The 27796-nt window shown below is 34.6% G+C and overlaps 4 protein-coding genes across 4 annotated transcripts in view; 3 read left to right on the forward strand and 1 right to left on the reverse strand.

Moving 5' to 3' along the window:
* The window catches only part of LOC112528546 (3-oxoacyl-[acyl-carrier-protein] reductase, chloroplastic-like), a 12266-nt gene extending 10052 nt beyond the window's left edge, over positions 1–2214 (forward strand). The window contains exons 7-9 of the mRNA XM_025139570.1: positions 1269–1359; positions 1570–1652; positions 2035–2214. Coding sequence (XP_024995338.1) covers positions 1269–1359; positions 1570–1652; positions 2035–2067 — 207 coding nt within the window. The 3' untranslated portion in view covers positions 2068–2214. The remainder of the gene's footprint in view (positions 1–1268; positions 1360–1569; positions 1653–2034) is intronic.
* A 2092-nt stretch (positions 2215–4306) lies between these two features.
* LOC112527372 (alpha-galactosidase 1-like) lies at positions 4307–13602 on the forward strand. The gene is made up of 15 exons (XM_025137981.1): positions 4307–4369; positions 6838–6896; positions 6972–7028; positions 7267–7301; positions 7385–7488; positions 7569–7644; positions 8357–8415; positions 8508–8573; positions 8665–8748; positions 10849–10913; positions 11011–11093; positions 11177–11267; positions 11852–11901; positions 11984–12124; positions 13583–13602. Exons 1-15 carry the CDS (start codon positions 4365–4367, stop codon positions 13592–13594), a joined length of 987 nt encoding a protein of 328 aa, XP_024993749.1. The 5' UTR covers positions 4307–4364; the 3' UTR covers positions 13595–13602.
* Positions 13603–17954: 4352 nt separating this feature from the next.
* Positions 17955–21616, forward strand: LOC112528547 (endoglucanase 5). The gene is made up of 10 exons (XM_025139571.1): positions 17955–17963; positions 18252–18623; positions 18743–18955; positions 19411–19611; positions 19707–19793; positions 19878–20166; positions 20325–20488; positions 20567–20939; positions 21152–21193; positions 21285–21616. Exons 1-10 carry the CDS (start codon positions 17955–17957, stop codon positions 21572–21574), a joined length of 2040 nt encoding a protein of 679 aa, XP_024995339.1. The 3' UTR covers positions 21575–21616.
* A 274-nt stretch (positions 21617–21890) lies between these two features.
* LOC112528378 (reticulon-like protein B8) lies at positions 21891–26515 on the reverse strand. Its single transcript, XM_025139395.1, has 6 exons — positions 26314–26515; positions 24728–24916; positions 24475–24646; positions 23860–23992; positions 23363–23432; positions 21891–22229 (listed from the first exon to the last, which is right to left on the reverse strand). The coding sequence occupies exons 2-6, from the start codon at positions 24909–24911 to the stop codon at positions 22066–22068; spliced, it is 723 nt and encodes a 240-aa protein (XP_024995163.1). The 5' UTR covers positions 24912–24916; positions 26314–26515; the 3' UTR covers positions 21891–22065.
* Between the last annotated feature and the right edge of the window lie 1281 nt (positions 26516–27796).

A 27796-nucleotide genomic window follows, 5' to 3' on the forward strand; every position in this document is an offset into this window, starting at 1 on the left:
TACTTAATTAATTAATTAATTAATTAATAATGTGAATTTAATTAATTTATATAATTATTAAAAGAATATTAATACCTTATTGATACAAATCATCAACATGAAGTCATCAGATATTGGTTATTTCTCAGACTTACAACATAACTCTGAATTGTTATGTTCCAAACTTAGTTACATAGTTTATTTCCAGACTTAGAATACAACTCTAAACTCATTTTCAAAGTTACGTTTMTGAGTTATAAGAAATCAAAATTTTTGTGACTCAGAGTTATGCTCGTAGATACTTTCTAGACTTAGAAGACAACTCTGAATTCCTCTTATTCAGAGTTAACTCCAGAGTTATTTTCCAGTCTAACAATAGAATTCCGTATTCTTGTGTCATTAACCCGTGTAATACACGGGTCCAAACCTAGTATGTATATATATATATATATATATATATATATATGGTTGGGTTCCAATGAGAACGAGAGGTAATGTGAGAAGTGTAAGAAGGGATCTCCACCCTTAGAAGTAAATTAGGATGAGATGCACTGGATCAATCCCTGTAACAAGCGCGATTCATGGGTGAGTTTRATATTAAAGGTGATCAAGGGTCGAATCCTTTCCTATGCTACTCACATTAACTCTCGTTCTTACTGGAACGCAACCCTATATATATAGGCGAAGGATCGCGTGAGAAGGAGAGTTAAGGTGCTCACTCAACCCACCCATGAATTGTGTTTGATATGAGGATTGACCCCGTGYATCTCATCCTAATATGCATCCGAGGATGGTGATCATTTCTTATGTTTTTCATCTTAACTCTCTTTCTCACCGGAACTCAACCTTTTATATATGTATGTATATATATATATATATATGTGTGTGTGTGTGTGTGTGTGTTGGAACCTTTGTTCTGTTATCAAGGCGTTTTTTAGAGAGTAATCAAATGAGGTTACCTGTGTCTGTCTAAATAGCCTCAGTTGGAGTGGGCATGTTGAAKTCTCATATCGACTAGACTTTGACTTTTTCATATCAGTATATCCTCAAAAAATCCCTTTTGGAGAGTAATCGAATGGGTTTACACATATTCTCTTAAATTGTATTAGAGCCAAGGTACCTCTGCCCGTCTAGATAGCCTTAGTTGGAGTGGRCGTGTTGGAATCCCACATTGACTAGACTTTGACTATTTCATTTCAATATATCCTTTGAGGCTCTTTTGAAGAATAATCCAATGGGTTAACTTTCACATATTCTCACTATCGTAAATTTATTTCTGTCTATGATAGGTGAACGTTGTTGCCCCCGGATATATTACAACTGATTTGACTGCTACCGGGGAAGACATGCTGAAAAAGAACTTGAAGAGAATCTCCTTAGGTGAGATTTTTCTTTCGTACCATTTCATCGATACTTTCTCTCTCATGTTCTTATTGAACTCCGTACTTCTTTGTGGAATATATTGGGTTTTTTTGATTTGGTTTTGTTCAGGTATGTAAGTATGAGAACATGGAACAAAGCACATTGTAAAATGGTGAATTTTGTGGTAAAACGATAGTAAAAGTGGTTGTTTTCTAATTCGATTTACAGGAAGATATGGCCGACCCGAAGAGGTTGCGGGGCTCGTTGAATTCTTGGCTCTCAGTCCCGCGGCTAGTTACATGACTGGACAGGTTTCTACGAAACCTAAATCTTTCATTATATGTTACTTTGTTTTGGTCGTATGCAAGAAAATGTCGAACAAAACAATAGTCCCATGTTGGCTAACACGTTTCGAAGGCCAGCTCAACAGTCAAATAAATGCTAGACCTTGGGGCTCCTCTCTGTAGGTCCTCATGGTCACTTGGGATTTTCTTGACCATCATCTTTAGGGCCACATAATATTAATGGAGGTGCATACAAGCTGGCCCGGATACTCATAGTTAAAAGGACAAATATATTTCTCAAGTATATTCATCGAACCCGTTATAACTTTTAAATAGAGAGAAAACATGTGATATAATAGACGTTCCCACGAACATATCTAGTGAACATATGATCTCATACGTCTTGCAGGTGCTCGTCATCGATGGAGGATTGGTGCTTTGAGATCACCGAAAGCCGATCTTATTTCGTAACGTGCGGAAGCTTATGGTGGCAAATATATACTACATTTCGTATCAACCCACAAAAATACACAACTTTACYAGAAGTATGAATRTGACTTAAATAAGTGTGGACGCACCAAATAGCAACCTATTTTTATATAAAAATATATATTATGACATTGTACATTTATATTTTTCTTATGATAATAATGTACTTTTAAATTATTTTTTATTAAAAYATTGTAATTTGAAAATTTTACCCATTATAGCAATCCAATTGGACGAGTCGGGTTGATGGAGATGAAATCCAATCATATTTAGGGGAGTGTAGGATAGAGCCGAACTGGGATATTTCCGGGTATGCATCCGATCGGGTAGGGCGGGTTCGTCGGGTTTTGCTCCGCTTTGTTTACCTTTTAAACTGGTCGACCCCTTTTTCTTTGCCTTACATGGATTATTTAATTTAGATGATGTGGATCATATGTATGTTTTAATCAATGTTCAAAAAAATGCGCCTTGGCACCGAGACGCAGCCTTGCCACCACGTTAACCCCTTTGGCATGGACATAAGCGTGGAGCTCATTATGGCGCGCCATGGGGTGTAATGGCCAGGGAGAAAATTTGCAATTTTACCATGCGAATAGGGGTAAATGTCAGTATAACTTTATAGTTTTTACGGATCAAATACTTGATCAACAAAATGGGGGGAAATAAAAAACCSTAAATTACTTCTTAACATCCGAAAATATTGTTCGATTACTTTCATTTGTTGTTCTTTAATTTCATTACCTTGATTTTGTTGTTAGATTACCAAAATATGGACTATAGATAGTGACTTCCTTTGTATATTTTATATCAGTTTTGTAAACTCTGTAAATATCAAATTATCAATTCGCGATTCTTCTTTTATTTATCGTTTTATATGAATTTAAATTATTAATAACTTAATCATTATTATTCAAGACACACACACACACACACACATATATATATATATATTTGCCGTCTTAAGGCACGTCTTGAAAAACATCACAACCTTGTCATAACTTGTATGGCTTGAAGCTTGACTTTACCGTCATACCACGACTCACACCATTTAAAACGTAGGTTTTAATCACATGGCCTATGCGTAGGCTTGGGGCTTGCTAGGCTCTAGCTTTGAATGTTAAAATAGGCTCCATTGGGCCTTAACGGGACCATGAAAAAAAGTCAGTTGACAAGACTCTAAGGCCTAGCCTGGGTCCATTCTCGAGCTTGCTAGACCTAATTTTTTTTGCCTAAGCTTGAGACTTTTTATACATTTTTATTAGCTGTTATCGTTGATTTTGAGTAGATCATGGGCTGGTTTTGTGGGAGAGTTATTTTTACTATTTTCTAATTATATCATTAACGATAAAAAAAAATTATCGTATTGTTAATTAAAACGTGTAATAATTACACATTTTTAAATTATATGATTTTTATTTGGGACGGAGGAAGTACAATAGAAAGATATCTATTAGTCGATGCAAACTAATCGAACAAGTTTTTATCCGGGAAAGATGCCTCCGCTCGGCAGTCAGCAGAGGGTAGAAATTTTCCGTATGAGATCAGGTAATCAATCTTTTCGTTCAAAAATTTTAAGCGAGTGTTTGGTTAAAGGTATTAAGCAGTAACCAATGAGAGAATTTAAATAAAGAAATTATTTGGTTTTTTATAATATAATGAGTTTATTTTTCTAAAAGCCCAAAATTTCATTCCTAATTAAACACGAATAAAAATTCATTCTCATTTTCATTTTCATTCCCCTCATTTTCATTTTCAATAAAATTAAAATGAGTGGGTTTGGTTTGCGGCTGGATCAATATTTGACGGTTTCAAAAAAAAAAATTACATAAATGAAAAAGATTGATAACGAATTCACGTGTTTCTAGACAGATCCTCTCGCATGATATGGATATGCTACCCAAATTGGTGATTGGGGAAAGTCGTTATCACCATTTGGAATTCAAAGGTACGGATCCAAAGGATTTCTCTTTCTCTCTCTCTACTCTCTTCTTTCTTAATTTGTTACCACCAGTCTAGAGACTTCCTCCACTGTCTTCTGAGACTGAGACGGAGATCATGGCGGCAAACGGCGGAACAATTGTGCTGCCGGTGATTATGCTTCTTCTATTACTGTTGACAATGGCGGTGGAGGTGGCTGCCGGAGGTGGAGGTGGAGGTGGAGGTGGAGGTGGAGGAGAAGCTCGCATTTATAAGAATATTTCACCGGAGAGACGTACTCTTCTTGCCAATGGCCTTGCAGATTCTCCTCCCATGGGGTTCGTTTTAGTTCATCTTCCTTTTGTTTCCAATCAATTCGTTTATATTTATTAATTTAATTAGTATCGAACGAAATAATTAATCATAATGACAAATTAATTGCATTATATATATATATATATGGGCCTAATTAAATAAGGACAAAATAGTTTAGTTTGTGGTAACTGTGATGTACAATCTCAACCACAAATCAACGGATAAATTAGAAAATTAATAATTAAGGTAGTTTGAGTTAAAATTATAATTAGAAGGCATATTAGGTATTTTTTAAAAACTCCTCTTTCCTTTCTCCAACCTCCAATCTCCGGCCTCCTGTGAAATCGGTATCACAGTATATTACAATGGGTATTACATTGTGTATTACAATGAGTATCATATTATGTATCTTTATTTTTAAGGTTTGAGTTGGTATCCCAATGGTATCACAGTATATCACAATGGGTATCATATTGTGTATCTTTGTGATTACTTGGTACCTGCCGGATTAATGTTCACCGGAGGCCGGAGATTGGAAGTCGGAGAGAGAAGTTTTTTTAAAATACCTAAAATGTCTTCTAATTATAATTTTAACTCAAACTACCATAATTATTAATTTTCTAATTTATCCGTTGATTTATGGTTGAGATTGGATCTCACAGTTACCACAAAATAATCAGTTCTCTCTTGAATGAGACCATAATATATATATATATATATATATATATATATAGACTTGGGATCATGTGAGACCAGTCTGTTTTCGTGAGACTCGTGAGACCAACATTTTACACTTGAAACTTCACAGCAATATGCTGTGAATGTGACTTTTTAAAACCTTCACAGTGTTTTTGCTATGAAGGTTCGACTTTTTTTAAACTTTCACAGTGTTTTTGCTGTGAAGGTTACGTGTAAAAATGTGGTCTCACGGGTCTCACGAAAACATGCTGGTCTCACGTGAATCCAACCCTCTATATATATATATATATATATATATATATATATATATAAGCATTTTACTAATTATAGTACTGCAATGAGTAAGAGAAACAGTCTCCATAAATACTAAAAAATAAATGAACTTTGTAAAAGGTTTTGTTAAAAATAATATATATGCAAAGTTGGTGTCATTTTTCCTATCATAATTAATGACTAAATTGATGGATGATATCTGAACAAAAAATTGATTATCGACAATCTTAATCGATCTTATATGGAACCTGCTTCTAAGGACACGAAAGTGATGGGGCATTTTTTGTCTCACTCGGTGGCTGAGGCGGCATTCGTGATCGACACGAGACTTGTTTTGTATTTGGACAAAGTTACCGTATCCCTTTATAATTTTGTTATTTTGTGATTTCAAATTATAAAACTATATTTAAATAATTTAGTTTTTTTATCAAAAAAAGGAAATTTAGTAAAAATGTGAATTGTTTTTTATAATTTTGGTGGACGAAACTTAAATATACATTAAAAAAAACATTTGTATGATTATATAATGTTTAACAAAATGAAATTTCATTAGTAAAAATTTAGAAAAACATAGGGAGTGTTTGGGATTGCTTATAAAAACAACTTATTGACTAATTCTGGTGTGACATCAGTAATAAACACTTTTGAGTGTTTGGATAAACAGCTTATACTGATGCCAAACCAGGTTTTTGAATAAATTAAACCATTCTAACTTATAATAAGTTGATAAAGACTTTTGTAGAGAAGCATAAGTTGTTTTAAATAAGCAATCCCAAACACCCCATAATATTGGCTATAGTTTCATGGCAAGATAATAACATAAACCAAATACAATAACATAAATTCACAGAGAAAATAATAAGGTTGTTCATATTGAACTTCGAAATGCATTAACTGAACATTTATGGGACGAGTATGTTAACTTGGAAAACTAGTGTAATTTAATTTGCTTTGGAATGTAATATTTATGAACTAAAAATTTGTCATTTTGATTTTAACGATGTTTCACTAAATAAATTATTTTAAAATTAAGTGATAATTATTTATTAATTATAAATATTAATTATATGTTATATCTATTATGTTTTAATATAATAGTATAATGATAAATAAATATATATATTACTTTATTATTATTATAATATTAAAGATGTTTTTAATGTGGCTGGAGTTGGGTTTTTTTAGTGTTCAATTAAGTGTTTTATTTTCAATTGTTCACACAAGTTGTTGCAGTCAGTTGATGATGGTCGTTGATCATCTGTTACTCTTTTTATCCAAAAATAAATGTCTACAGTGAGAAAGGCATAAGTTTTTAGTAATGTACTGGCTAAATGACAATTTTACCCTTACAGAATATTGAATTTCTTTATATTACAACTAAAGGTAAAATATAAGACAGCCGTTTTAAAAATATACACTTATTTTTTGACAAACTAAAAAAAGTAGCAGAGAAGCTTAAATTAATAATAATAAATCAATATTAAATTATAACTTATATGAAGAAAATAAAAAAATGCAGGTGGAATAGTTGGAATCACTTCAACTGCAACATCAATGAGACTGTGATCAGAGAAACTGGTGAGCAAAATCAGGACCCCATTCTTAGCTTGGCATAAAGATTCTTCTTTTAACCATTGATTTATACATGTACAGCTGATGCACTTGTTTCAACTGGACTTGCTAAACTTGGATACAAGTATGTAAATATAGGTATGAAATTCCATCATTTACAAATCCAATAAATCGTACAAACTTATAAACCTGTTTTTATGTGTTGGGAAAATTCAATGTTGTTTCATATGTGCATATTTGTTGTGTGCGTGAAGGAAAACTGTTCGCAATTTTTCACACATATATATGAAACACTGCATTTTCACACATGTTGAACTATGTTGATTCACTACCGTTTTGAACTAATCACAAAATTCAATTCTACATCTCATTGTAGATGATTGCTGGGCGGAATATAAACGTGATAATAAGGTTTGTGTATTTTTTATAGTGTTTCTGAACGGGTATCGGCTTATAACAGAAGGTAATCAAAACATGTAAACGGTTAATTTCAGGGTAACCTTGTAGCTAGGAAATCGACATTCCCTTCGGGCATCAAACTTCTTGCAGACTATGTGCATAGCAAGGGTCTTAAGCTTGGTATATATGGCGATTCAGGGTAAGATTTACGATTGCTTTACTTGATAGTCTTAATTAGCATTATGTAAGCGATCGCTTTTAATTATATCCATTTTGCAGTTCCATGACTTGTAGCAAGACCATGCCCGGTTCACTTGGTTACGAAGAACAGGATGCCAAAACTTTCGCTTCTTGGGTATGCTTCTAGCTGGTTTCTTAACGGTTTGACTTTTGAGGTTGCTGGAGTCATACATTGGCTAGATTTGGACCATTTCTCCCTTCATATATATTGGAACGTCTCTTCTCTGTTTAACGGGTTTTTTGGAGAGTAATTTAATAGGGTTCTACATAATCTTACACGGTATTAGAGCCAAGATTTATCACTCTATGGCAATCTATACCTATCTAGCCCCCTCTCGACACTCTTCGACAATCCATGTTCCTCTAGCCTTCGTTGGAGAGGGCGTGTTGGAGTCCCACCTAATATATGTTAGAACCTCCTCTTCTCAATGGGTTTTTTGGAGAGATTTAATGAGATTCCACATATTTTCACATGCTATCATAGTCAAGATCTACCACCCTAGGGTGTCAACGCTTCGGGACAATGACCTCCAACCCTCCATTGGAGGGGGCGGTGTTGGAGTCCCACATTGACCAGACTTGAATTGTTCCTTTTCAATACATGTTGGAACATCCCTTCTCTCCTCGAGTGCTTTTTGAAGAGTAATCTAATGGGTTCCACATATTCTAACACCATCTGTCTCTCTAATGTTGAAGTACACAAGCATTTTTGGTTCCATTTCCAAATGTAGATGATCAAATTCAGTCATTTGACCAACGTTATATCGAACTATATGTTTGTTATGTTTCAGTACTTAAAGTACGACAATTAACGCCTTCTTGTATAGGGTATCGACTACTTGAAGTACGACAACTGCAACAATGAAGGGATAAAGCCAATCTATAGGTACCCACAATGGCCTTCATGTCCTAACATCATGCTTATAGTTTTATGTATGTTTTAGTAACAATATTATTTATCTTAACTAACGCGCGCAGATACCCAATAATGACAAGAGCTCTCATGAACGCAGGCCGTCCTATCTTCTTTTCACTATGTGAATGGTGATTTCGCCTTTTCAACCAATTTACAGTCGATATTACTTGCTATGAAAACTCATTTTCAGTGCTAAATTCTTTCAAATTCGTTTGCCAGGGGAGATATGCATCCTGCTCTATGGGGTGGTACGGTAGGAAATAGTTGGAGAACTACTAATGACATCAACGATTCGTGGAACAGGTAAGTTGCTATGCTTGTTTCGCCTTTTTTGCACAATATATTGTAACAGTCCGTCCCATGTGGACAGAAAAGTAGATTTTTGAGCTTCTTATAAACGCAAAGTTGTAAGCTACCAATAACTTCCACCATGGTTTTAAGTTGGATCCAAAGTTATTAGGTCAGTTTGTTGCTTTGGATTTGGGATGTTACATATATTTAGGGTGTGTTTGGTACACGAACAGGACTGGACAATACTAGCATGGACTGGATTGGCGAGAGAGAGGTAAGCAGCCAGCCGGTCCTATGGTTTTGGATGCCTGGCCGGAGAGTCAAAAAAATGCCCCTAATCCAAGAAACAAATAATACAAATTTTTAAAGGGTTTGGAACCTAGTTAAACTAGACAAATACAAATTGTCTCGTTATAATGGTAGAAATTGACTCTAATCCCATAAGAGATTATGAAACTTAGGGCCGGCCCATATGCTGGGTGAAGTGAGACACCACCCAGGGCACCAAAACCTATGATGCATCACAGCCCAACATACATACGGCCCTCTGCCCCTATCATACACACTTCTACCCTCGCTCTCAATCTCTCGTCTCTTCTGAGTCTTCTGCGCACGCACCACCTAAATCGCTGCCCACCACGAGCAGTGTCCTGCCATAAGGTGCTACCCATATCAATGCTAGAAAAAAGAGTTGAAAACCATAATCAAGAGGGGACCTACTCATAGAGTCGGGGGTGCAGGTGCACAGGCACCCGCTCGATCGTCCTGTCGTAATGGAAATACTTTACCAGTCGTAACTCTGCACCCACTTAATTTTGAAGTGTATTTTTTTATATTTTTTAGACAGAACTTGACGCAGGAGAGTGGGATTGCTGGAATGGTTGGGATACTAGTTGAATTCCTTAATATCATATGTTTAAATCTTTTTGACAACAATTTTTAGTTTTTTATATTTAAATAAAAGCAAACAAATATATAAGCAAAAGATTTGAATTCAAGAACTTAACTATAAAATAGCAAAGTCTTACCAATGAAATAACAAAGTCCTACCAATCAACTATTTAGTTTTTTTCATTTAATATTGTCTCAATTTTACTTTTTAATACTTTCTTTTAGTGTTTTTCTTTCTATTTATCCATTAATTTTAAATTTATTTTTGTCTCGTTCTAATGACAAAACATGTTTATCCGAAATAACTTAAAAAAAACAAAATTAATTAAATTTAACAATTCATACTTTGTATGAGTTTTTATTTTTAAATTTTTTGATAATACTTAAAAATCAATTATCATTCCTTTGTCGATGATGTCATAAACATATTTATTTAAGAAAAATATTAATATGTTGTTGTTGCGTCTTGCTCAAAAAGTCAAGGTCTGGTTTCATTTGTAAACATATATGGTAACAAATCGACACAATGCCCCACAGTATGGAGTACGGAGTACTGACTACACAAAGGGCATCCCATAGTGTTGTTGCACTAAGCGACTACTGTGATGCAAGGCATGTCGCACTAAACGAAGTGATTATCATAACAGAGTGACGCAAGGCTCTAAAATTGAATTTAAACCTCGACTTTGTTGGCCTTTGATTAACTTAAAGTGCATCTGCTCAGAAAAATTCTTGGGTCCGGCAATGACCATAATCTTACCAAATACCATATCAAATTATCAATGCTAGAAAAAGAGTTCAAAACATTCTTACTGGATGGATTGAAGATCAATGTGTCCAGTTGCGAGCTTGAATTCTCCAAACCAAAGATCTTAAGGTGTGTGTGGAGCGATTTGAAGAGGTGGGCACCAGGCAGTGCCTTATCGCTGGCCGTTGGGCAGCGACTTAGGTGATGCATGCGATAAGGCATAAGAAACGAGAGATTGAGAACATTTGTGTCCCATATTTTTCCATCTAATTTGGTGAGACAGAAAAAATGCATTTTTGTCCCACTCAATCATGTTCAATAGTCTAATTGTCGCACCAAATATGGAATAACAAGGTTGTGTTTTGTACATTCCTGAACTGTCTGAGATACCAAAATCACCCTTTTTAAGTGCATTCATATTAAAGTACAACTTGTTTTATAAATTCTATTTCATTCCTTGAAATCTTGTACAGCATGATCTATATAGCAGATATGAACGAGTATTATGCAGATTATGCAAGACCTGGTGGTTGGAATGGTTTGTTCTTTTCTGAATTAATTCGTGACTACTTTGTTCCCAATTGGTTTCGAGATCAAACCCGAAAGGGTCGGATTCAGAGTTTTGTGTTTTACAGATCCAGATATGCTCGAGGTCGGAAATGGAGGGATGACGAAAGATGAATATATAGTCCATTTTAGCATATGGGCCATTTCCAAAGTACAATGCTTTGCCATTTTACGAATTTTGTTCGACTATTAAAGGCAATAATTACTCAGACTTACGCTCATGAATGGTTGCAGGCTCCGCTTCTTATCGGTTGTGATGTTAGAGATGTCGCGAATGAGACTCTCGACATCCTAGGAAACAAGGAGGTCATTGCTGTTAATCAAGGTAACATGCGTTTGTTGTTGTTAAAGTTCCATATCAGCTAGACTTTGACCATTTTTGTTTAATATATGTTGGAACATGTTTTCTCTTTCCATCTTTTGGAGAGTAATCTAACAGAGTTTCATATATTTTCACATGGTAACAGAGCCAAGGTCTAATACTCTAGGCAATCTATACTTATTTAGCCACTTCACCTGTCTAGCCCCCTCTAGACACTTTGGGACAATCTAGGCTATGTTGGAGGGGGCATGTCTGAACCATTTCTCCTCAATATATATTTGAACTTTGGTTGTTTCTTCAAGGGCTCTTTTGGAAGGTAATCTAATGGGGTTCCACATATTCTCACAATTCTGCTAGTTTTGATTTTAAAGGACAGGCTTGGTACATTTTAAGCTTGAAAAGCCAAATATCTTTTCAGGTTTAACATCCAAATACTTCTTTGTCCTGGAAATATGTCCGATTTGGTGTAGACTAACTCACATTTACGTCAAATTTGAAGCCAGTTCTTTATCAATTTTGAGATTTAAAACGTTGAATGTTAAGCCTTGGTATGGTTTTCTTTTGATCAAATGTTTATACCTCCGCAGACAGACTCGGGGTTCAGGCCAAAAAGGTGCGAATGGAAGGCGATCTCGAGGTACTTCACTGAACCGATCTTCAAGTTAACCGTATGCTGGTGTTATGCACCAAGACTAGGCTTGATTTGGTTCATTTGGCAGGTTTGGGCAGGACCCCTTTCCAATTATAGAGTAGTAGTACTTCTGCTGAACCGTGGTCCTGCAAGTGCTCCGATCACAGCCCATTGGGACGACATAGGACTTCCGCCAAACACAGCCGTGGTCGCCAGAGACCTTTGGCTTGTAAGTCTCATTTGCTTCCCTATCGTCATTTTATCTGTTAGAGTCCCAGATTGGTTAGGCACTGACACTTTCTATCATGTTTTCTTAAAACCCTCTTCTCTCCTCAATGGCTCAGCAATCTAATAGGATTCAACATATTCTTACATGGTATCAAAACTAAGGTCTGTGTAATCTGGAACATCTTTCCCCGTTACACACACAAACAAACACATATATAAAGGCTTAATCAAATGAGAATTCTAGAATTTATAAGATCCGGGAGATTAAGGTGAGCCACTAATTTAAAATAATGATGTTTATGTATTAATTAGATAAAAAGATAAAAGATAATTTCGTCAACTCATAATATAATTTTTTTTTTTTATGATATGTTTTTTGGGGTGTTTTTGTGTTCACACTATATGTAGAGTGTGTTCACTTGTCATTACAATGGGTTACTTGTTGATACTTGTTAGATTACTGAGTGTTCACAATGTGTTATGACATTTGTTAGGTTGTCTGATGTTCACACCGTGCTAGGTTACTTGTTAGGTTTAATTTTATTGTTTTAAGATTATGTTGTTAATGCGATGAGGTAGAAAATTTGTAAAATATCGAATTGTTATTTAAATTTCTAATTCAAATTTACCAAAATTACTAATTTTCTAGTTTACCAATTAAGTTAATCTAATTTGTGGTTTATATTGAATCTCACGGATTTCTCACAAATTACACGGTACTTTAAAAAAACCCCATATATATAGGATGGAAGGGCAGAGTCCTTTGGTGTCCCCCTAGTCAAGAATTGGGGCCAGATGATGGAACAAGAAGACCTAGGATGTAGAAGATCACAACATGAGTCGATGTTCAATTCAGACCTATATGACATGACCGAACAATAGAAATACTCCAACACTTCACTTTTGTCAATTTTGAGTTTCCTATATATTATCTTGTTCTATCAATCATATTTTTCATTTTTTAATATATATATATATATATATATATATATATATATATATATATCGAATGAGTTTAATCATTTGAGACCTCCATATATTGTGATAATCGTGACAACTTTTATCTTAAGGTAATGTTTCACAAGATTTTTCTCATCCAAGACTAGCATCTAACGAATTGATGAACATATGTTTATTTCACAATGTTTTGTTTCATATGTATGTGGTTCACAATGTGAAACTCTTTTACGTGTAACTTTTGTTTTACAAACATTCTAAAAAGTTTCACTCCGTGAATCAAATACATTTGAAACAAACACATTATAAAACAAATATATGTTAGATCAATATTTTAAATCATAATCTTAGATGAGAAAAAATCATATGAAATAACATATGATACACTAGTTCTCAAGGTTATCACAATTTCATGGTTTCTCAAAAGAAAAGTCTCCATATCGAACCTTCCAGTCCTTTCTCTCTCCTCAACAGCTTTTTCTAGAGAGTGATCTAATAATAGATGGATACTTAATGCAGCACAAGAATTTGAGGCAAAGACCTGTCGAAAACCTAACGGCTACCGTAGCTTCTCATGCTTGCAAAATGTTCGTTTTGAAGCCGGTTTCTTGAAAAAGTTGAAACCGTATTCGTGTGTATCAAATTATCGATCGAATGAGTTGCTACTCACAGCTTAAAATATTATGGGAATAAAATCTTCATATTTCTGCTTGGTTTTGAACTAATTAGGGTTTGTGGAAAGATCAATTGGTATTCAATTTTTTTCTCAATTATATATTTACATATTGCGAATTTTGTCTGTTATCAGTTAATTATATGCATTACATCATATACATTCAATTTTAATTACGTTAGATAATAATGTAATTTATATCGGCGGAGATAATAAATATTTTGTAGTTTATACATTTTGATGGCCAAGAATCTTACAGATCCATTTTGATGGCCAAGAATCTTAACCGATAAGGTAAGTGGGGGTGGCACTCTTGCGGATAAACACTTATTCATTTGCTAAACGTCCCCTAAATTTTCAAAGAGAACCCGAAACTTTCGTTTTTTATATTCATGCCTAATTTTGAATTGTTGAAGGTCTCGTACTTTTACACAAATACCCCGCATTATAAATTGAGTTTTTTTTTTATTAACCTGGATATCCAACCCGTTATGCGAGCCGACTAATCCCAGGACGACCACCTGTTTTGCTTTGCAGGTAGTCCGAAGTCACCGCATTTGAACCTCCGTGGCCACAAGGGATTTTTGTTCCTTCTTAGATTTGAACCTGTAACCTCCATGCACTTTTGACCTTTGTAGCCAAGCTCAAACCAATCAAACACCACCCTTGTAGTTTAAATTGAGTATTATTAAGGTCTAAGCGTTTTACAAGTTCAAAATTTTGACCTTTAGCACCATTAGAGATGGCCAAAACCCGCTCCCAGTCCTTGATTTTCTTTTCGTAATCGGTCCTGATGTAACCAGTCTCGGTCCCAGCCAAACCAGTCTCACGTTCTTTCTCCAAAAAATAATTTTGAACGTATAAAAAAATTTGTTTGATGAATTTTTTTGGACAATGTCTTATTTTGGTGGCTAATTCGTGAACGTAAACCATTTAGTTGAAGAGTTGAATGCATTTTTCAGTCAATTTTCTAACAATAAACGAACTTTTTATCAAAATGGACCATAACCGAACTCCTAATATTTAAGTGTAATTATGACTTGTTTTGTATTTTTAAATAACATGTCTAAAACAAAAAATTAAAATCACGTTAGTTTTTTTTTAAATATATAATATTTGATGAGGTTTGAACTATTGACCTCTTATTAGCCCAAAGACTCACATACCGTTAGGCCAAAGACCCTTTAGTACATTACGTTAAATTTGTTATGCAATAAATTATGTTATTTCCTCTCAAACGTCTGTATAGTAACAGTTTAATTAGTTTAAAAGAATTTATAGTTTATTCGATTAGTTATACATTACTGTTTGGTAGTAGCTTAATGGTTTCGAAAGTGACTTGTTTAGTAAGTTTTTAGGAAGAGTTTTATGTGGAAAGCTAAGTTTTTCTCAAACTTATCTCTCTCAGTTAAAAAATCACACTCCTTCCATCTATAAAAAAACTCTTTAAAAAAAGCATCCTCAATCTATAGGTATATATTGGTCCACACAGGACAATTGTATCTATACAGAAGCTAAATAAAAAACCAACCAGGCAACTACTAAATCTTTTTTCTTAAATTAATGATTGTAAATGTAGGATTTTTTTTTATTAACCTGAATATCCAACTCGTTATGCGAGCCGACTAATCTTATGACGACCACCTGTTTTGCAGATAGCCCGGAATCACCGCATTTAAACATACGTGATCACAAAAGGATCTGTACAGAAGCTAATGTAGGATTTATATAATAAACAAAAATATGTATATTTTTGAGTGTTGGAAATCCATGAAAACCACGTGCAACGTTTACAAGGCGTTGATGATGAGTTGGAATGTATAAAATGGGGTTTGTATCATGCCTTTAATGCACCACCACCTACCTTTAAATCCTCTCTATTTTTATTTTTTCCACATCTAAACTAAAAAATACATATATATATATATATATATATATAGGGTTGTGTTCTGATGAGTAGAAAAATTATGATAAAAAATGTAAGAAGAGATCTATACTATTAGGTTAATCTTAATTGAATGTCAACATTAATGAAGTGCACCGAGATGCACCAGATCAATTGGGCATGAGGTTAAAAGTGATCAAGTGTTCAGACTTTTTTTTAAGCTTCTTATTTTAACTCTGTTTCACACACGATTTCTTTGCCTATATATATACACACAAAAATTTGTGTGAAAATAAGAGTTAAATTGAGAAATGTAAGAATGGATTTGGATCATTGATTACTTTTAATTCCAAAACAACCGATGAATTACACTTGAGAGGAATTGATCGAGTGTATTTCATTAGTGTTAGATCTAGTGGTTCTCTTCGACATTGATTGATCCAAGGATGTAGATTCATTCTTACCCTTCTCATCATTATTTTCATTAACATCGGAACCCAACTATATATATATATATATATGTGTGTGTGTGTGTGTGTGTGTGTGTGTGTGTGTGTATAGGGTTGGATTCACGTGAAACCAGTGGAAGCATATTTTTACACTTTAAACTTCACAGTAAAAAATTGTGACAGTAAAAAAAATTCGAACCTTCACAGTAAAAACACTGTGAAGGTTATGTTTACGGTGTTTTTCTGTGATATTTCAAGTGTAAAAATATGGCCATGAAAATAGTCCGGCCTCACATGATCAAGTGGGTGTGTGTGTGTGTGTGTGTATATATATATAGTTGAGTTCATGTGAGATCAGACTATTTTAGTGAGACTCATGAGACCATTTTTTCATACTTGAAACTACACAACAAAACACTGTGAAAGTAAAAAAAAAATCCAAACATTCACAGTGTTTTATTGTGAAGTTTCAAGCGTAAAAAAATGGTCTTACAAGTCTTACGAAAATAATGATCCCAAGCCTATATATACATATATATATATAGGTGGAAATTGAAACGAGAATATCTCCATTTTACGAGAACGTGAAAACAAGGTCACAACCATTGGATATAGCATAGACTTTGTTGTTGTGTTGATGTGAAAGGTTGAGGGATGGTGATTGGAGTATGAATGGTATTCAATATGCGTGTTTAGTACAAATATTATATTGTATACCAAATTAAATGGATATTAATAATTTCATCACAAATACCATCCATTGCCAAATACAATTTTCTTTTGCTAAAAAACATTCCTAGATGGGTAAAACACCCAATACCTACATACTATACTTATATATAAATGTTTCTATATATACTAGGGGAGCGTTCAAATAAGAACCACTTCATTTGTACAAATCGTGAAAACCATATTTAACCAATCATAACTTTTCATTTTATTCATTTTTTTGTAATTATGAGAGGTTGATTAACCGCTTTTGTTGTGGAGGGTGTTAATCATAGATATTATAATCTTCGTTATTTTAATTTTAGAGAAATACATGAAACAGTTTCATTAAAATTTCATTAAATATTATATGAAATAATTTCATAACCATATATGAAACAAATTCATCAAAAAAAAGTATTATATGAAACAATTTCATAAAATTAAACAATTTCATGAAAAAATTTCATAAGATTAAACAATGAAATTGACGTATGAGGATGGTTTGTACGGTTTTTACAAATGAGGGTGGTTTTCATTTGAACGCTCCTCATATATACTAAATATATATATATATATATATATATATATATATATATATAATCGGATTCAAATCTAAATAATAATCAAGTAAGAAAATAATAGAATAAATATGGACGAAATAATTCATCAAATGATGCTTTAAATAACAAAATCCAAAAAATTCATTTATTTATATAAAAGTTATTTAAGATTTTTTTTACCATTTTTGTGATTTTAATGTTATTTAAGGGCTATTTGTCAGTTGTTAAATGGTTTAATGCAAAATAATTAAGTGGTCAGAATGATTAAGAGGCTCTAATGATATAGTGCAAAATAAAATATAATTGTTTGGTGATTGTTTAAGATGCTCAATCATCCTTTTAATTTGATGAATACGTGATTTTATAGAAGTTTTGATTGTTTTCTAATATAAAGTATTGATCATAATTAATGAATTACATTCATCTTTCATAAATATTCAAATCATAATAAATGAACTCTCATCATTTCTATAAACATCTCAATTGATTGGTTTACATTGGTTGTACAAATGTGATGGATTGCATTTGAAGAGGACGTTTCAAATGCAATACATCACATTTGTACAAGCAATACAACCCAATCAATTGAGATATTTATGGAAATGGTAAGAGTTCATCTATTATGATTTAAACATTTATAGAAGATAACTAGGGTTCATTAATTATGATCAATATTTTATATTAGAAAACAATCAAAACTTCTATAAAATTACACATTAATCAAATCAAATCAAATAGACGGTTGAGATTGAATTGGTATTGGTTGTACAAATGTAAAGGATTGCATGATAACACAAATATATGTATATATAAGGGGTCAAATCTTTGTTTTATACATATATATGATTTGGTCAAACCAAAGATAGTATATATCCTATGTCCAAAGAATTAAGGGGAATCATAAGGAAGAAGTACCAAACACGACGTGGGAGGCTCTAACCTTCATTCTCAACGTGAACCCGACCACCTTTCTTACATCTTCTCTCTCTATATATATAATTGTATCTATATATATAACACTCATCGTTCCTTCTTCTTCATCCACTCCAAAACTCATCAACATGGTGAATTCCAGACGGGTTTTCGCCGCCTTCGTCTTAGCTTTGACCATCATCGATGCAGCATTCGGGTTCAACTTCAACTACGGAGATGCTCTCGACAAGAGCTTGTTGTTTTTCGAAGCACAAAGGTCCGGCAAGTTACCCGGGAACCAACGGGTGAAATGGCGTGGCGATTCTGGTCTCACCGATGGTTACCAACAAAAGGTCAGTTTCTCTTTCTCTTAACTCACACACGATGCTTACTACGTATATATACAAACGAATCAGTATATCTAGTCGACGTGTATTTTGCGCTATTATGGTTGTACATTATATATATGTAGGTGAACTTGGTTGGAGGGTACTATGATGCTGGTGACCATGTCAAGTTTGGGCTGCCAATGGCGTATAGTGTCACAATGTTGTCGTGGGGCGCCATCGAGTACGGCAAAAGTATGATGGATCTCAACCAGATGGGGCATGTTTTGAATGCCATCAAATGGGGTACTGATTACTTCATCAAAGCTCATTCTCAACCCAATGTTCTTTGGGGACAGGTATATATATTGTAACTTCCACTGTTTTGGAGAGTAATCTAACGAGGTTTTACATACCCTTACATGGTATCAGAGCAGAATCTATCACTTTAGCCTCCATACTTTAGGCTAATTTGTACTCATCTATCCCCCTCTGAACACTCTGGGACAAACTGTAGCATCTAGCCTCAGTTGGAGGAGGCGTGTTGAAGTTCCACATCGGCTAGACTCTGATCATTTCTCCTCTATATGTTGGAACTTCCCTTTTTCCCGTTAAGTATTCCTTTAGAGAGTAATCTAATAGGATTCCACATATTCTAACGTAGATAATGCACTATGAGATCATGTGCGTCGATTCAAAACCCGTCACAAATGACAATCTATTCCATTGCAACATTAATTTCCTTCCTACCACAACTGCACTGTTGAGAAATAGGAAGTTTGGTCACCTAAAAGGTGAGAAAATTGTGGTGCAGGTCGGTGATGGGGACTCGGATCACTACTGTTGGGAGCGAGCAGAAGACATGACTACGCCAAGAACTGCGTATAAATTGGATACCGAACATCCGGGATCAGACCTTGCCGGTGAAACTGCCGCTGCTATGGCCGCCGCTTCACTTGCATTTAGGCCTTACAACTCTTCTTACTCTGATTTGCTCTTGGTGCATGCTAAACAGGTAGGAAACAGATTCTTCGATCACTTCCCAGTTCTTAGATCACTTCATTCGGGTGGTTTTGATGTAACTTTCGGTTTTATTTTCCCAAAATGCAGCTTTTCTGGTTCGCTGATCGGTTTAGGGGACTGTTCACAGATTCAATCCTGTGCGCCAAAGAGTTCTACACATCATCTGGTTACTCAGTAAGTTGCTATTTCCGTCTACTGCTACCATGGTAGGGTTTCGCTGCAAAACCTAAAGGCTAACGGGATTGTTTTGATTACAAGGATGAACTTTTGTGGGCGGCTACATGGTTGTACCGAGCAACCAAGGATGAATCGTACTTGAAATACGTGGTGGATAATGCTGCCACCATGGGTGGCACTGGTTGGGCGGTCAAGGAATTCTCGTGGGATAACAAGTATGCGGGTGTCCAGATTCTCCTGTCGAAGGTGTTGATGGACGGAAATGGTGGGGCATATACCGCCACGTTGAAACAGTATCAGGCGAAAGCCGACTACTTTGCATGTGCTTGCCACCAAAAGAACGATGGCTACAACGCGCCTATGACTCCTGGTTTGTCCCTATCTATCTACACAATCTATCTTGAAGACTATATATGTTGGAACCTCTATTCTATCTTTAAGAGTTCTTTTGAAAGTAATCTAACGGGATTCCACATATCTTACAAAATTTACCTTAATGTTGAAATGTGCTTATTTCTTCCGGTACAGGGGGCTTACTCTACTTGCATAACTGGAACAACATGCAATACGCAGCCTCAGCTGCATTCCTGCTTGCCGTCTACTCAGACTATCTCTCGGCAGCTAAATCGGTCCTAACTTGTCCTGATGGCAATGTTCAACCTCATGAACTCCTAACTTTTGCTCAATCCCAGGCATGTTTTCCAACCGATCCACATTTCATAAGAACTCAAGCACTCGGTTTACATAGTTAACAGACGGGTTTTATGCAGGCGGATTATATCCTAGGGAAAAACCCAAAGTCAATGAGTTACATAGTCGGGTATGGTCAAAACTACCCGATTCACGTGCACCATAGGGGTGCTTCCATTGCCTCCATATCCACCCTCCACTCCGTAGTCGGTTGTGTTCAAGGTTTTGATGCATGGTACCACCGCCCAGAAGCGAACCCAAACATTGTCCATGGTGGACTTGTTGGTGGACCAGACAAGAACGACAACTTTGATGATGATCGTTCCAATTACGAACAAACAGAGCCTACATTATCAGGGACTGCTCCTCTTGTAGGACTTTTCTCCAAGTTACATAGCATCAATTCAAACTCAGCAGTCAGACCTTCTCCAACCGAGGGCCAAACCAATCAAAGTGAGTAATAATCAAACAAAACCAGTGGTTGAAGCACCAAGCTGGTCTATTAAATGTAACAACCCGTCCCATATGGATGGAAAATTAAATTTGTGAGCTTGTTGTTTGGGAGGTTATCGGGTCAGCTTGCTGCTTTGGGCTATGGGGTGTTGCATTGTATTTCTACCAAGCACATGCATTCTAATTCAAATATTTGATCTTTAATTTTGCAGATCCGCACCCTAAAACGGCAGCAAAACCATACGAAAAGCCTGGTGTGTTTTGAGAAACTTTTTTATAATATATGATCAAATATAATAGAATCGAAGAGAAACTTACTTGGGTGGTGGTGTTTCTGTTTAGTAGGAATGCCAGTCGAATTCTTTCACTCGATAACAGATTCGTGGACGGTTGGGAGAATCGCCTACTATAGGCACAAGGTGACAATCAAGAATAAGTCAGAAAAACCAATCACAGATTTGAAGTTGGCAATTGAAAACTTATCAGGGTCTCTATGGGGATTATCTCCAACTCAAAATAAGAACATATATGAGCTTCCAGAATGGATTAAGGTCATCAAACCTGGTTCTGAGTGCAGTTTTGTATATGTTCAAGGTGGACCACAAGCAAAGGTCTCAGTTCAATCCTACCACTGATCACCATCACATCATGTTCAAATACAAAGCCAACCCCATCAAGATCCACACTTTCATTTGATGTTTGATAATTGTAACCTACCAGGAAATCTTCTATTTTTGACATTTAACTTGAAAAATATTCTTCTGATATGAGAAAATGGTTCATATCTAAGTTGATATACCCTCCATACAGTCGGATTTTGGTTAATCTAACCATTACACCAAAGGGTCATTGGCCCAGCGATACCTGGGTTACCAGTAGGGTCAAACTCCCTAGAGGTCGTATATAAAATATTATATATACTTGAAAAAAGAAGCAACTGTTACTGATAAATCAAAACCCAAGAATCAATCAAGTAATATATAGTCTAGGAGCCTTTCGGGGCCAGAATCGAAGTTAGCATCACAATAACACTGATTTATTAGCAAACCACTGATAAATACACCATACACAGTCTAAAGTGACAAGACCTGGATTTGCATAATGTTTGCAACATGTTTAAATAAAATTATGCAAACTTCTTCCCTGCTGCCTTCGGAATTCTGCTTAGCAGGCTAGAATCCAGCTTACTGTAGTTGTTCTGAAGCTTTCCTAGGACATTGTATACAACGCTATCAATTTGGTCATCATACTTCTCGTACACAACGGGCAGAGTGTGGGCAGCAACAAAACCTTAAGAGAAATGAATAAATAAATAACAGATCTCATATTGAATCCAAGGAAACAGATTCTTTCTATGAAAGATGTTCGTACATAAACGATATCAAGAACCTTCCAAATTCAAATTATTGGGGGAGCTATTGCAATTTGAAAAAGGTTTCCCTCTCTGCCTTTCCCGTGTTGAATTAAAACTAGAATATCTTGTTCATGAAATTTTTGGGAAATTTGAAATACTGTTAATCCAGAGTATCCCGATGTTCCAAAATTAGTTCCTTTATTTGACTCGGCAAGCCAATTAGGGAGCCTAAGTGATCCAATAAAGATGTCAGTACTTGTAGAAGTTTCAACTTATCCTTCATCGGATTATGTAGTTGTAAAGAACAAGGGAAAACACATGGTTTCAAACTAGAAACATTTCCATGTTCACACATGTAGTGGGTAGTGGGGTAGTGAGTAAAAAAAACCTTAAATATTATCTTAGATTGGAAAGAGGTTAGCAATGAAGTATCATTTCCGTAGCATTGGAACTATAAAATTTGCAAGCCCTCTGCCATCTTTAGCCTATTATTATATGTGTTATTCACTTGCCATGTCTATCGAAAAACTTCAAAAATCTCATAAGTCATCCATAGTTCTCAATTTAGCAGCTCTGTCATTGTATCCAAAGTATGGTTATCAGACTTTTTCAAATTTAATAATCTACCACAATCTTTTATGTTAAAGTTACCCATTGAACCTACAAACACAAATTGCAAATCTGTTATTCGATAGGGGGTGATATTGACTAATGCTCTTGAGCATATTGATGAGGGAATCGAAACAGAATTATGCACGGGGTTGGTGCCAATATCAATCTTGCATCTCCTATCAGCAATTTGCAACCCAATATCATATTCATTATGCTTAAACTGGTACTGAAAAATTGTAATTTTCCACCACAGAGTAACAAGCCTGTTACTTTGCTGATTTGATCTATATGTTGGATGTAAACATGGGATGTGATTTGTCAATTCCTTCATTAATATTAACTATATTACCTCCATATTAAGATGAGATATTAAAGAAATTCTAATTTCAGTATTTGTTCTTTAACCCAAGAAACTTATATAGTGCATTAAATTGAAAAGAGGGATAGCAAATATTACCTATATAGATTACAGTCCAAAAATTACACCAGGTTCCAATTATTGCCGCAGCTAACAAGCTCCCAACAACCTAAACAAAAACAAAAGACGTCATAACATCTCTGACCAGCTCGATATTCTTATTTATATAATTCATGCTTAGGATGACATCAGTCGACAAAATGCTTGTCAAGTTATTCAGAGAAGAATATGACATCTTTACCAAGTGGCCTTCTGGGCCAATGGGGCCACTGGTATTGGTGAATCTCTAAAACTCTTAGGTCGTGAGATGAGGTTTCTGACAGTTCCATTAAAAAAAGGCAAAGAAAAAAAAGTGTGATGTATTTGAGAAGTGAAAAAACAGAACTTCTGTTTAAACAATCCAATCCCATTGGAACATCAATTCTTTTAGGTACTAGCTAGGAAAATGTATGATTTTTTACAGCACTGCATATTATTTACCAACATAAAAGCAGAATAACAGACAAGTCGAAAAGAGCAGACAGGTTGAGACATACAGTTGCAAGTTGTTTTATATCCCCTCTAGAACCAACATTCTGAAGGAAACCCAAAGCATGATTGACTTCACCACCTACTGAGGTAGCAATATTCACAACTAGCTCATCGGGCAGAACTAGACGAGGTGGGGACCTGCTTCCGGGCAGAGATCATAACCCAAAAATTAATGTAAAGCTTTGCACCAGTGATTTTTAAAAGGCATAATAAATAAATAAATAAAGGTCATTAAGCATCAGTTAATCATCTCAACTGTCATTGCACATTAGTGATGTAATTGCATAACAGAAAAGAATATAAGTGAATATAAATCTTTTTGTTCGAGTATGTAAATGAAATAAACTGTCATTGCACATTATCTAAGTCCCAAATAAAAAGCTTTCACTTTGAGGTCAAAGAGACTGATTTCAACAACAAAATTGACATGGATTCCTTTTTTATTTAAGACTTCTTTACAAATGCTTTCTACTTTATAAGAGAACCTACAAAAGAAGTGGTGTTAAACTTGTAAAGGAACCCACATCACTTTGAATGTGAAAAGTTCATTTGACCTCAGGATACCTCCTTCTGGAAACTGATGAAGGGAAGGGAAGTAGTGTATGTTTCCACCAGGATACCTGTTCAATAGGTGTGACCAAATAAACTGACCAATGATACATATAACCAGACCGAAGCAGACAAGAGGAAGAAAATTGTAGTCAAGCCATTCAAAAAGCACCCAAACTGCAGTTGCTCCGGATAAGACACTTGCCGATATCTTTTTGTTCCTCCATAAGAGCACATCGGCAGCTAGAAAATGAAGGGAAATCCATTTTAGAAGAAACAGATTACCATCACTATAAGATAAAAAAGAGATGAGATGAACCCTACATTTGCCACCCCCTAAGATATGATGAATAGGCTTCTGTCTCCCAAAGAGCTTATTGAATTGAGCAGTGACTGTGTGTGATTTCTCCTCGCCGAAGAATGAGCCAGAATTCTGCTTCTGATGCTTATCAGATAGTGTATCCATAATGTTGTTGATTAGATTTTCAGGTGTTATACCCTCAGGCATGGCTCCTGTAGTTAAAAAGATGAGTAATTCAAAGAAAAAAATTATGTCTAAAACTTGTGTCGTTTAAGAACTGGATAGCGAAGTTCAGGAACAAAATGAAGAATTCATGAAGAAGCAGATATAGGACAACCTTTTCGTGGTATGTATTACTCCTACCAGACCTAAAATAATGCTTGGCACATATAGTTAATTAAAAATCTTTGACTATTTAGGAACCTTTATGGACAAAATTGGCCCAAAGCCAAAGTTACTAATTTTAAGTAATGGTTATTAATGGGTAAAAAGTAAATAAAGATTGAAACTTTACCCCAAAAAATTGCAATATTTCTAAGAAAACCAAAAATAGAGTGTGTTGAATTTAATTGGAATGAAGGGAGGACCTCTTATGAAGCAAACAAGCCGGACCTGACATGGCCATGTATGTTCAAATGTGACCATGACAGTATGGGTTTATGTATTCTTTGTAGTATCAAGAACATGGATCATGGTTATTGAAATGTTGAAACAACTCAGTACAATAACCAGAAGGATTATGACAAATGCACCCCTCCCTACTTGTTAAATGCACTATACTCTACTAATTTCCTCCTCACACCCATCAATATCAAACCCTTTTTACATTGTCAATGACTGATTTTGACCTAAAGGATGCATATAACAACTCCCTAAGCATTACTACCTTTTTGATGATCGATAGATGCTAAAGTAGCAATCGGCCCTACACTAAAACCAAAAGAATTTCAATCTATTCTGAACTTTATGATTTTAAAAAACTGACCTTTTTAAGTCAAAATTAGGTTTGAAAAGCGCTCCAACCGAACCCCCCCCCCCCTCTTTTTAAAAAGAAAGGAAACATCTCTCTTTCCGTCCCTCGAAACCAGAAGGTAAATGATCTGAGGTCAAACTTTTTGGGCAAAAGAAGTTACAGATTAAATCAAAACTATTCATTGACTCTGGATATTAAAAAAATTACTTGTCAACTTCAAATCAATATGAAATTGAAGCTTTTGTACCCAAAAAAAAACAGTGCTTAACAACACTACACTTGTACCTCCCCAGTTCCTCCTTCCAAAACAGAAGATGTTCCATGAACATTTGGGTCAACTAGATCTAATTTCAACTTAATCTTTTCAAGATTTTAAAACAACCGACTAAATTAACAGCCGAAGCAAATTGATAAAATTTGTGTTGAATTTTGTAACAAAATCGGAAACTCAAGATACTATACTTCAGAAAGCACTTTGTTGGACTATCTAGATGATTTAACCGGGTAACAAAAGCCTAACTTAATTGCATATTAAGACGAAACACGGATTCTACAAAGGAAAAGCTTCAACAAACCATTCACCCATTGGAAGACCAAGAGAGAAAGCAAGTGTGTGAAAGAGAGAGAGAGATGTACCAGATTCTGCTTTATCGTCGATGAGAGAGAGAAAGAGAGACTGTGCTGCAAAAGCGTAGAGAGTAGTAGTAGTAGCAGTAGCGAGACTAGTTGCACAAAGAGAGAATCTGGAGCGATTTGAACGATGAATTGGGGGACTTGGGTGGGGGTAGCTGGCGCCATACCTGAAACGACGTCGTTGTCATGCATCCCAATACGCCATTACGGACCATCTCTCTCTTTCTCTCCCTATCTTATCTCACACCGATCAAAATCATATCATTGGACGTTTTTAACGTGAAGATTTGTTTGATAGTTGTTGAATTGTTTGGTATATAATAATTGAGTGGTTAAAATAATTAATTGATTTTTATAATATAGTATAAAATTAAATATAATTTTTGGATAATTATTTACAATGAAGTTAGAATACTGAATGGTTATGAGAGATAGAATACAGAATCATTCAGAAAATTTTAGAATTATTAAAAGACAAAAAAAACTGTCAAATAAGATTTATCTTTTAGTGATTCAGGGGTTGTCTCTTAATAGAACTATTAAAAGGTAAACAAACATCCTCTTATACGAAATATTGCAAATTTGTAATAAATAATATTATATTTCAAATGTAATATATATATATATATATATATATATATATATTACATTTGAAATATAATATTATTTATTACAAATTTGCAATATTTCGTGTAAGAGTGTGTGTGTGTATGAGAGAGAGAGAGAGAGAGAGACAAAGTTGTTTTCATGAGACACGATTTTTACACTTGAAACTTCACAGCAAAACACTGTGAAGATAACCTTTATAATATTTTTGTTGTGAAGATTCGGGTTTTTGTAAAATGTTGTGAAGTTTCGAATGTAAAAATCGTGTCTCACGTATTTCACGGAAACAACTTTGTTTCACGTAAACACAACCATATATATATATATCTATACTATCTATACTATCTTATAAAGCATTTGGCTAAAACTCTTAAATCTCTTAAAACTCTTAAAAACTCTTAAAACTCTTAAACCCGTTTATCCATAAACGATTTTATCCCTATCCGATTTCATCTCATATCTGAATTCGTGTAACTAACTGCAGATAAACACAATCAAATAAAGGATAAACATCTCATTTTAAATATAAAAAATCTAAAATATAATAAGTATAATCATTAAATTCTAACAGAATACTTAATTATTATTTTTATAAAATTTATAATATTAAACCAAAAATAAAATGTTTTATTATTAAACTTAAATTAAATTATATATAAAATATATATATTCTATATTATAAATCATTTGACAAAAACTCTTAAAAACCATTTTATATGCGTAAAGTACTGTTTATTAATACATATTACTTAAAACTCAAGATTACAAGTTAATTGTGCGTAGGTACAACTTATTAAAGCTCCATATCTGAATTCGTGTAACTAACTGCAGATAAACACAATCAAATACAGGATAAACATCTCATTTTAAATATAAAAAA

The sequence above is a fragment of the Cynara cardunculus genome, assembly GCF_001531365.2.
Source record: "Cynara cardunculus var. scolymus isolate 2C chromosome LG 15, CcrdV1, whole genome shotgun sequence".
Lineage (NCBI taxonomy): Eukaryota > Viridiplantae > Streptophyta > Magnoliopsida > Asterales > Asteraceae > Cynara > Cynara cardunculus.

Excerpts from the sequence above, each read along its gene's own strand:
- LOC112528378 (XM_025139395.1), bottom strand. The coding sequence starts at position 24,911 with ATGCCTGAGGGTATAACACCTGAAAATCTAATCAACAACATTATGGAT. Across the intron at positions 23,993-24,474 it reads TGGTCACACCTATTGAACAG|GTCCCCACCTCGTCTAGTTC; the intron begins GTATCCTGGTGG and ends GCCCGGAAGCAG. Across the intron at positions 22,230-23,362 it reads TTGGACTGTAATCTATATAG|GTTTTGTTGCTGCCCACACT; the intron begins GTAATATTTGCT and ends ATTTCTCTTAAG.
- LOC112527372 (XM_025137981.1), top strand. Across the intron at positions 7,489-7,568 it reads GGTATATATGGCGATTCAGG|TTCCATGACTTGTAGCAAGA; the intron begins GTAAGATTTACG and ends TCCATTTTGCAG. Across the intron at positions 8,574-8,664 it reads TTCTTTTCACTATGTGAATG|GGGAGATATGCATCCTGCTC; the intron begins GTGATTTCGCCT and ends TTCGTTTGCCAG.
- LOC112528547 (XM_025139571.1), top strand. Across the intron at positions 18,956-19,410 it reads CCAATGTTCTTTGGGGACAG|GTCGGTGATGGGGACTCGGA; the intron begins GTATATATATTG and ends ATTGTGGTGCAG. Across the intron at positions 20,940-21,151 it reads CGAGGGCCAAACCAATCAAA|ATCCGCACCCTAAAACGGCA; the intron begins GTGAGTAATAAT and ends TTAATTTTGCAG.